At 34.3% G+C, this 11,330-nt stretch overlaps 2 protein-coding genes across 2 annotated transcripts; one reads left to right on the top strand and one right to left on the bottom strand.

Moving 5' to 3' along the window:
- Nucleotides 1-200: 200 nt before the first annotated feature.
- LOC106649225 lies at nucleotides 201-1,893 on the top strand. Its single transcript, XM_014366525.2, has 2 exons — nucleotides 201-391; nucleotides 461-1,893. Exons 1-2 carry the CDS (start codon nucleotides 373-375, stop codon nucleotides 1,423-1,425), a joined length of 984 nt encoding a protein of 327 aa, XP_014222011.1. The 5' UTR covers nucleotides 201-372; the 3' UTR covers nucleotides 1,426-1,893.
- A 224-nt stretch (nucleotides 1,894-2,117) lies between these two features.
- LOC106649098 (chitinase-3-like protein 1) lies at nucleotides 2,118-11,257 on the bottom strand. Its single transcript, XM_023458167.1, has 7 exons — nucleotides 11,249-11,257; nucleotides 10,387-10,447; nucleotides 10,049-10,308; nucleotides 7,113-7,173; nucleotides 3,253-3,839; nucleotides 2,870-3,159; nucleotides 2,118-2,801 (listed from the first exon to the last, which is right to left on the bottom strand). The coding sequence occupies exons 1-7, from the start codon at nucleotides 11,255-11,257 to the stop codon at nucleotides 2,141-2,143; spliced, it is 1,929 nt and encodes a 642-aa protein (XP_023313935.1). The 3' UTR covers nucleotides 2,118-2,140.
- Between the last annotated feature and the right edge of the window lie 73 nt (nucleotides 11,258-11,330).

Genomic DNA, 11,330 nt, shown 5'->3' with positions numbered 1-11,330 from the left:
TTTCCATACATTTTTGTACAACTTAGCCGAAACTATATCATCGTTAAAATCTAATTTTTTCAAAATGATCAATCGTTGTCACCATAATTATCCAATAAAAAATTATCATTCGATACAACTAATTTATTTCCTAGCTTTCACTCGATACTTATCAACTATCGATCTTTATTTTCGCCTCGCTCACACTTTGTGTACAATCGTAGTCAAACTCACGTCAACTGTCGCTTTTGTTTATTATATATTTCATCGGTCGACGTTACAAGGTATACATGACATAATAGACTCACCGACGCCAGCAGCCAACAGTCATTAATAATCGACCAAACATCCTTCTTCCTGTAAATCCAAAACTTGTCTCATTTTCGTCTCATAATGGATGACGATGCAACTGGTAAGATGCAAGGATAACATAATTCTATAAAACGCTTCTCATCTTTAACTCTTTCGATCGTTGTTTCAGATAACAGCGGCGCCACCCTCAGCTCAGGCGAATCGAGCCCCAGGACGATGGTCTGCCTGGAGGTGTTCAAAGTGGACGATTATCCGACTCAGTTGGAGCTGCGAAACAGCCCGGATCACGACGTTTTCTTTCAATTCGACGATCGAAGCATTCCCTGCCACAGGCGCGTCCTGCAGAAATGCAGCGACTTTTTCGACAAACTTTTCAAGACGTTCAGCGGCGCGACTCACATTGACGTCGTGGGCATCAATTACGAGCTCATGAAGTCGCTGTGTAATCTGCTTTACTTCGGCTACGTCATCGTCGAACCGCAGTACTCGTACGAGCTGGTGAAAATGCTCGACCTCTTTCAAGTGAAGAAGCGGCTCGAAGCAAGGGTTTTCGAGAAAAAGTTGACTTCTCGGGAGACGTACGAGTACGAGGGAAAAGATTACGAGGCGAAAGAGGCGATCTTCGTCATTGTACGAGTGCGCGGGGAGGCGGACGAATTACACTTCGTTGACTCGCGCAACGGATTGCACTCGAAACCGCTGATTCTGTTTCCTCCCGATGTGGCGGAGCGCAAACGAATGGCGGAAAGGACGAAAAAAAATAATTTAAGACTTTTACAGATGCGAGAGGCTCAGAGCATCAAAAAGAAAGTCCGTACCGTGAAAAGAGCCCCGACTAAATTCGTAGAGCCAGGTCAATTCGCGGGGTTTGAAAAAGGGGATTCGACGTCGTCGAACGTCACGAATCGGAGTGAAGGAAGGTTGATTTTTTTGAAGAAAGTGAAAGTTGAACCTGTAGCGTCCGAAAAAGAGGATTCGAGTACGCGGGAATCCGAAAACGAATCATCTGTGTTGAACGTCGCGAATCAGAGTGAAAAAAGCACGACTGTTGTGAAGAAAGAGGTAGTTCCTTTGGATGATGTCTGTGAAATCAATGATAATGAGACGCGGACAGTGATAGAAAATGATTCGTAGCTAAAAGATGGATAAATTCACATCAAGTTCATATTATCATAAAGATGAAGCAATAGAGATGGAAAGTTGGGATTAAGATTTACATACTTTTAAGTAATTGAAAAAAGAATGAAGATAGTTGGGATCGAAATCAGTATGATAAGAATCTGCAGGTAGTATCCTACTACTGACGATTGTTGGAAGGGTGAAGTAAATTTGTATTAGATGAATCGATGAAACTACTTGTAGAAAGTAAAAATCAAGTAATTTTCATAAGAATATTTAATTCGTCAAAATAATAAAAATAATAGAGAAGTCAATTGAATTGAAGTGAATCGAAACATCAGAAATATTTTGAAATATTTTTTCATCAATATGTTTCTTTGAAAACAATATCATGTAATTTTAACTGAAAATTTATAGGTGAATACTTATGTATTATTACATAATTTTGTATTATAATCACTGAATAATATGTTTTATATTTAATTTAAAAGTGGCGCTGATTTCGATTAAACTTTAATTTACTTTTTTTAATTGAATGTAACAAAGATGAGTAAATTAATAATTTTACATATGATTAAACGGCAGGAGAAATAATTTATTATATTTTCAACTAAATTTCGTGTACATTTATTTTTTATTCTCAACATTAAAATAATTCTAAAAATGATTTATAGTTACATAAAAATTAAAAACCAGATACGTCGTATTTATCACCTTGTCTATGTCTTCTTTAGCATTGCACCGATTGTGCCCAATTGCATCCTTGAATGCTGGCATCGAAAAGTGTACCAGGAGCGCAGTTCATTTTATAAGACACGAAGCCACCGCTTCCGTTGGACACGCACTGGTAATAAGTGCCGCAGCTGGCTGGATCGCGAACCAGTCCTTCCTGCACGCAGACGTTCGAACTCGGACTGTTTCCGTTATTTTGAGCGGGCATTCGTTTGAATACTCCGTTGTTTTGATTAGGAGGTGCTGCATTGTTTTGATTGGGGGGTGCTACGTTATTTTGATCAGGGGATGCTATATTGTTTTGATTAGACGGCTGTCCTGGATTTCCAAGGTTGTAGTTTGGGCTCGCTTCGTAATTTTGATTGTACCCTACATCGTTTGGCCTCACTTCATTGTTGTTGTAGTTGTTATTGTCTTGAGGTATCGCATTTGGCGGGTTTTGATTACCCCCTTGCGGTGGTCTAATATTATTATCAATTACTGGTTGCTGGCCAGGAGGAGAAACTCCACCTCCCGAAGATCCATGTATGTTATTTACAGCTTTGAGCAGAGCATTTTTTTCTCCGCAAACACCTTGAACGTCATCCTGATGAATAGCCCAGACCATCATTCCTCCGAGTCCATTTTTTTGGGCATAGTTGACTTTTTCATTAATAGATCTAAAATAATAGTAGTAGTTGTTTAGTTTTATAAAAAAATTTTCTTTACTCGATTTACTGATTAATACCTTGGGTTGTCGTAACCAACCCACTGGTTGCCTTTCACGGCATATGGTACTTTCTGTGATTCTTCGAAGAATTCCTCCCAATGGTCATTCTTTATATTGCTACAAATTTCATTGTAATTGAGAACTCCTCCTTCCTGTGAAATTGGACCTGGAGCACCCGGACCACTTGCTGGAGTGCCGACTCCTTTAGATTGACCATTCGTGGTAAAAGCGCGACCATAAAAGGGTATACCAAGTATAAGTTTTTCAGCTGGTGCTCCACTTTTCAACCAATATCGAACAGATCCATCCTAAATTTATTGAATCGTATAATATAATTTGGTAATCATTAAAATTAAAAATAACATTTTTGACTTTTTCTTATTTACAAAAATTATACATACCACGGTGATTTCACTGGATCCGTCATAGAGAGGAGCATTAATTTCCGTAGCAGGTGCCCAAGCTCCACGCAAATCATATGTCATAAGATTGATAAAATCTAAATTTTTCGAAATTTCTGGAATGTCGTATCCACGGCCATGTTCCAGATTAACTGAATATACCGCAGCACTGAGCAATAAATTATCTTGACTAAGACGCTCTTTCAATTTTCTGGTCAATTGTGAGAAATTTTCTTTCTCTGCTTGACTTGGATACTCCCAATCCAGATCAATACCATCGAGTCCGTATTGCTTAACCAAATTATAAAGATTGTCGACGAAGCGTTGTAGCACATCAGGGCTACTAACGGAGGGAGAAAAAGATCCTGATGTAGAGGCTCCACCCACGGCAACCATAATTTTCAAATTTGGATTTTTATTCTTTAATGAGCGGAGTTCATCAAGCATATTTTTGTTTGGTGCACTAACTCCACCGTTCCCATCTGGTGCCACGAAAGAGAATATTATATGCGTGCAGAGATTTGGATCAATATTTTGGGGAGGTAGTTGCGTGGCAGACCAATCGCCATAGTAACATACAACTTTTTCTATTGAAAAAAAATTATATTAATTGCTAAATGTGATAGATGAAAAATTTTATTTTAAAAATTATATACTCACTTTCATTTGCCGCATAAACAAAGGCTAAAAAGCCAATAAATAATATCGTTGCGATATTCATCTGCAATCGAATATTATTCAATCAAAAATTCAAAATATTAAATAAGAACTCGTACGAGACTGTAGATAGTTTTGTTTCTAAAACTAACGCGTTGAAAAATGTAACTTTAAGAATTGATATTTTTTATATCCTTACGTGGCTCAAGTTTGTAGACACGTTTTGATATGAATCACGCTGCTTATTATTGCTCCGTGACGTGATAATTTGCTAGCACATTACTGAAATAGTTAAATTTTACCTCAGGGGCCTGTATTTACTCAATTTATTTTGAATTTAAAGGTGATTCAAAAGAAATGTCTTTCCTCATTAGATAGATATTTGTTTAAGTGTTTCTATGCCAAACTCAAATGTTCAAAAGTAATATGCTTCAGCAGCTTAATTTTACGCAATTTAAAAGAAAAAACTATTCAATCTATTTTAGCTTATTTAACGAATGAAACGATACAATTTTTACACAATACTACTATTTTATGCTGCTCAGTTTACTTGATTTAACTTTATAAAAGATGATGCAGACAGGAACAGTAGATCTTCAAGAATGAAAAAATTACGTAAAATTGATACTTTTGATTCTTGAAAAATTTGAGCTGCTCCAACCCTTCATTCAAAATTCTCTCCAAATAAAGTTTATTAGCTTGATCACTATCATGCAATCATACATATCGTTCACTCAATAATGTCTCAGCATCCTTCGAAATTCATGTTTCAATAGCGTTTTATTACATAATAATGAGCTTTAGTCATTGAATGATTTGTTTCATTTAATTTAAAAATGGTATTAATTTCGATCAATTTTCAATTTACCTTTCATATATATTCTTAGCAATATAATAATTTTACAAATGATTAATAATTTATAAAATCATAGTTAGTATATAGTAGTTCATAAAAATTAATTTATAGCACTGCGTGGCATAAGTTCACATCTATGGCACGCTTTTCGGTGGCATAAGTCGCACATTCTGGCACCGCTGCGTTCGCATCACACTCGCATACGCTCGTGCGCTAACCTCACTTCGCGCTACCAGAAAGTGCGACTCATGGCTCGGAAAAGGGGGCATAAATGTGAACTTTGCACAGTACTATAAAATGTTGTTCGATACTCGGGCCATAGGGGACACTTTTCGGCCCAGCTATTAGGACCCTCGCTGCGCTCGGTCCCTAAACTACGCCGTGCCAAAAAGTGTTACTTATGGCACTTGTATCGAAAATTACTATTTTATATATGTTTATTCATAAATTTTTCAATTACTCTTAATACTTTTATGTGAAAATTTCGTTGTCATCATTCAACTTATCAACTAAATTCTTCAACATCTCACGGCTTGTGCCCAGTTGCATCCTTGAATACTGGCATCGAAAAGTGTACCAGGAGCGCAGCTTTGACGATAAGGCGTGAAACCACTTCCGTTGGACACGCACTGGTAATAGTTGCTGCAGCTGGCTGGATCGCGAACTAGTCCCTCCTGCACGCAAACGTTCGAACTCTGTCTGTTTCCATTATTTTGAGCAGGTTTTCGTTTGAATGCTCCGTTGTTTTGATTGGATGACAGCCATGGATTTCCAGGGTTATAGTTTGGCCTTGCTCCGTTATTTGGATTGGATCTTCCGTTGTTTTGATTGGACGACAGCCATGGATTTCCAGGGTTATAGTTTGGCCTCACTCCATTAATTGGAGCACTTGGATTTTGAATGCCTCCATTGTTTTGATTGGGCCGCAGCCATGGATTTCCTGGGTTGTAGTTTGGCCTCACTCCATTGTTGTTGTTGTTATTAGGTCTCGTATTCGGCGGGTATTGATTACCCCCTGGTGTCGGTCTAATATTTTTGCCAGTTCTTGGTGACTTGACAGGTGGAACTCTACCTCCCGAACTGGCAGATCCACGTATGTTATTAACAGCCTTCAGCAGAATATTCTTTTCTCCGCAAACTCCTTGAATATCATCCTGATGAATTGCCCAGACCATCATTCCTCCGAGTCCATTTTTTTGAGCATAGTTAACTTTTTCATTGATGGATCTAAAATAGTTATCGTAGTTTATAATAACAGTCAAATGATAATTGTTTCATTCCTCTATTTAGTCATCAATACCTTGCGTTGTCATAACCAACCCACTGGTTGCCTTTCACGGCATATGGTACTTTCTGTGATTCTTCGAAGAATTCCTCCCAATGGTCATTCTTTATATTGCTACAAATTTCATTGTAATTGAGAATGCCTTCTTGCCGTGAAATAGGACCTGGTCTACCTTTACCTTGTCCTGGAGTGCCAACTCCTTTAGACTGACCATTCGTGGTAAAAGTTCGACCATAAAAGGGCACACCAAGTATGAGTTTCTCAGCTGGTGCTCCGCTGTTCAACCAATGTCGAACAGATCCATCCTAAATTGATTTAATCGTATAATTTAACTTAATAATCATTTATCATTAAAAATAACATTTTTTACTTTTTCTGCGTTTACAAGGACTATACATACCACAGTGACTTCACTAGCTCCGTCATAGAGAGGAGCATTAATTTCAGTAGCAGGTGCCCAAGCTCCGCGCAAATCATAGGTCATAAGGTTAATAAAATCAAAATATCTTGAAATTTCTGGAATATTGTATCCATTGCCCCTTTCAAGATTAACTGGATATACGGCAGCACTGAGCAATAAATTTTCTGGATTAAGACGCTCTTTCAATTTTCTAACCAACTGTGAGAAATTATCTCTATCAGATTGACTTGGATATTCCCAATCCAGATCAATCCCATCGAATCCGTATTGTTTAACCAAATTATAAATATTGTTGACGAAGCGTTGAATCATATCAGGTGTTCTTACAGAGGGAGAAAAAAGATGTGATAGACCGTCTCCGCCAATGGCAACCATGACTTTTAAATCAGGATTTTTAAGTCTTAATGAATTGAGCCCGTCAACTACGTCTCTTTTCGGTGCACTAACGCCACCATTGCCATCTGGTACCACGAAGGCGTATATTATATGGGTGCAGAGATTTGCATCGACATTTTGGGGAGGAAATTGCTGAATACTCCAATCGGTAAAATAGCACACAACTTTTTCTATTGATAAAAGTTTATGGTTAATAATAAGCGTTACTTCAAGAGAAAATTTTATTTTAAATATTATATACTTACTTTCATTTGCCGCATTGGCAACAGCTAAAAAGCCAATGAATAATATCGTTGCGACCTTCATCTGCAATTAAATATGCACAGAATATTAAATAAAAATTTGTATATGGTTTTAGTATTGTTTCTAAAACTAATGCGTTGAAAAAATATCACTCTAAGCATTAATATTATTCATAGCACTCAAACCTAAAAATCGCTATTCTGCTGCTATTTTTAGGGTTTTGTGCTATAAAATATTGTGCGCAATTAGTGTGAATAAGCTTTTTCAAACAAAACTGGTTTCAGTACTCTCCTTCAGCTCATGCTGCTACCCCTCATTTTGTAGAAAAGCATATAGACACCCACTGCATAATATAGTATTATTATTTAAATTCACATCTAAGGCACGTTTTGAAGAGACTTGAGCTGCTCATTATTGCACAGTAGTGTGCAGTAATGGGCTACACAAGTCACACGTGTCATAATATACTAATACGTAACTCAAATTATCAAATTTTACCTTCGAACGAAGACGATCAATTTCACTTGTAGTTTGCAATGAGAGGTGAAATGGAACTACCTACTTTCGCTTAATTTTTATTGAATTTATATAGTATTTTTGGAAACACAGCGTTTATATTAAAATTTATTGTATTTTATTCGTGCTTAATGAAGATAAACATAAACATAAACATCATGCATTTTTTAAACCAAATTTATCATTTTATCCATTGTTTCGTATGTCCGAAGGTTATTTCACTCTGATTGCAATAAAGTCTTGTTGACGCAAATGTGATATAAAGTCATTGTTTCTAGCAGAGATGCTAAGAGTTTTGTAATTTATATATTGCTAATGAAGTGAGTTGGATAATTAACAATGAGTAGTTACAACTTCGAATTTTAGGAACAGTGGTTATTGAACATAATTATTATTAAAAATCGGGAGGTCTCTTTTCGATTTGACTTGACTAATTTAATCGAGGAATTCCCCGAAATTATATGACTAATTTACATCGTAAAAATATTTTTTATTTTGTAAAACTTCCACCAACGAAAGTATTATTAAAGCTTCTGGTATCAGCCGATCAAATAAAATTTTGGTTTCAAAAAGTTATAACATGTAATTATAGTTTACCAAAAATGCAATCGATTTGTTACAGTTGATTTGAAAATGATGAAAAATTTACTTTTACAAGCAAAATAATTCAAATCTTACGCTTCAAGTAACGATTATATGCGAGTATCGCATCGAAAAAATGTATTTTATAGTGCACGGACATTAAAATGCCATTTTAGATTTGAAAATGTACTTATTATAAAAAGCCTTTTTCTGCATCAAGTAAATCTTGATGTAAATGAATTAGGACTTATCATGTTATATATAAATTGCCACTGCAATTTTTAGTGTAATTGTACAAACTCAAGTGAGTGGATAGTTTAATTGAAAAATTGTTTTAATATGAATATAACAAACTTTGATGCAATCGATCATTAACTCGATTCATTCATTATTTCAGATAGCTGTTATAATACAGTGTTCATAAAATTTTTTACTCCCGAACACGATTTTTACGTTATTGATGGTGACATTAGAAATTTCCATTAGAATTGAAGCCTTATTTGAGCCTTTCCTTTATAAAAATCATACCAAATCATACCAAATATTTTTTAAAATTACTAAGGACTTTTATTGAAACGATTTGTAATAAAAAAGAGGAAATTAATAGTTTTTTAATAGTTCGATGTGAAAAATTTTAATATACTTTTGTAGGTAGGTTCTGTTTAACTCATATTTGAAAATATTAGTTAAAAAGTTGGTTTTCCATCATTCTAGTCTTGACATCCTCTTGATCAAATGTTAGATATTTTCTTATATAGCGTGTAAGGAAAGTATTAGCTAGTACAAGTGGCTAGTAGGGGGCTTATCGTTATATTACTTACATTACTAGGTGTAACTTGACAAAAGATGATGCAGAAATGATCAGTACATCCTCAAGAATGCAAATGTTACGTAAAAATGATACTTTTGATCCTTCAGAAATTTGAGCTGCTCCAGACCTTGATTCAAAATTCTCTCTAAATCAAGTTTATTGGCTTGATCACCTTCATTCGATCGTGAGTCTCGTCCAGTCAATGATGCCTCAGCACCCGTCGAAATTCATGTCTTGAAAGCATATATTATCATTTTATCGCGATGAAAAAATTGATTAAAAAATTACAAAGTGGTTTAAAAATTTGATTGACATCTTTTGTTATTAACTAAGACCTATAATCATAAGATTTCAACATCAGTTCCTTTTATTCCCACGTAAAAAGCTATTGTAACGTCATATCTGTGTTACGTTTTTTGGATAATTAAAGTAACTGGATAATTTGCAACTTAAAAATTTTGCACTAAATGTTGTTTTTAAAACTAAGCTGCAATGAGTTAAAAGGGTTGCTTCGTAATTTTTAGTTAAACGACTTTCTTCTTTATTTTTATTTTGAAAACACGTGTTCTCAAAAATATCGTGTTATAAAATTGTATGAAGATGAAGGTATTTTCATAACTGTTACACTCGATTTGAAACAATTGAAAAATGTATAATTCCCGTTTAAAAATCACTGCCTTTTCTTTACAATTGTTTTATAAAATGTCTTTGAAATGTGGGGATATTATGAATAATTTTGGTATCGAAAAGTATTGGATTAAGATTGATTTATTTTTTTCTTGATATTTTACTTATTTATTGTTATTTATAAGTCACAAATCAATATAAACAACGATTTTTATAGGCATTTCGGTGTAAATAGAATGAAAGCTTTTTTTTGAATTCTTGTTACATAATTAAGGATAGTAAATATTCAAAAATCCTTTTTATTTCATACGAAAAACATAAATATATTCGATCGTTTATATTTAATATCTAAAAAATTTTTCTTTTTTTTTAACATTGTACATTTTGTGGCCAATCGCACACTTTCAGTTCTTCATTGAAATATAATCCAGCCGGACATTCCATCAGATACGGAACATGTCCAACGCCACAATTGTAAAAAGTACCGCAATTCTCTGGATTGCGATAAAGTTTTGATTCGGTGCAATATTCGCTGGATCCTCCACTATTATTACTATTTTTCGGCATGACATCTTCTACTTCTGAAATACCATTGTCTTGGTTCTCTACGGGTTCGGGTTGATCGATTTCGGTCGGTTCTGGTAAATATTGATCGGGCTCTCCTATAAAAAAAACATTTAATTTTCTTGTATCGACAAAATGCTCTTATTGTTTTTCAGTTATTACAACGTGATATGTACCTTCGTTCTGTGCGCTAGCAAAGGCTACAAGGCCGATGAAAAATATAATTGCAATCTTCATCTGAAATTAAAAAGAAAACTATCCGTTGAAAATGATTCAAATTTTTAATATCAATTAAATTAAATTTGATAATAACAAGTAAACGGCTGCAGATTGCTTCTAAAATTATTGTATTAAAATTATCACCCAACAAATATTTCATTATAATACTCAGATTATTAAATATTACCTTTGAAATATTATCAAACTTGAATTAAGAATTGCACCTTAGAAGAGAGTTGAAATGAAACTACCTGTTTTTCTTCAATTATGATCGGACTTATATAGTAATTTTGAAAAAACAGCTCTCAGATTTGAATTATTTTTTTTATTCATAATGGACGAAAATCAAATACAAACAAAAATATGATTCAACTTCTGTTTAAAATGTACTATTGTATCGATTGTTTTGTATCTCTGAACGATATGTAATACTGATAACAATAAAATTTTCTTAACTCAAATGTTATGTTAAGGCATTGTTTCTGGCAAAGATACTACGGGACTTTCAAATTAAACATTATAAATGAAGTGAGTTGGATAATGCACAATAAGTAGTTATAACTTAAGATTTCAAAAACAGTTGTTATTAAAAATTAATTCAAGTTATATAATTTTTTTTACAATTTTTCCCTTGAAAACTATTAGATTAAATTCAAATTCATCTGAAATAATATTGTGTAAAAATGGATCAAAAAATGTCTCTCTGCTTCGTCCATCAGCCTTTCGCTTATACTGCGTCAATAATTTTAAAGTAGGGGCCACTCCTTCAGTGTCGAATATTCGGATAGTAAACGAATAAAATGAACGATTTTTTTATACCATGCTCATTTTGATAATACATATTTATCAATAATATTGAGTAAAATTGAAAAAAGACTAGCACTTTTTCAACGCACTCCGT

The sequence above is a fragment of the Trichogramma pretiosum genome, unplaced genomic scaffold (genome assembly GCF_000599845.2).
Source record: "Trichogramma pretiosum strain Unisexual culture from Peru unplaced genomic scaffold, Tpre_2.0 scaffold17, whole genome shotgun sequence".
Lineage (NCBI taxonomy): Eukaryota > Metazoa > Arthropoda > Insecta > Hymenoptera > Trichogrammatidae > Trichogramma > Trichogramma pretiosum.
The sequence above is the reverse complement of the archived record's forward strand: the minus strand, read 5'-3'. Positions and strand labels throughout refer to the sequence as shown.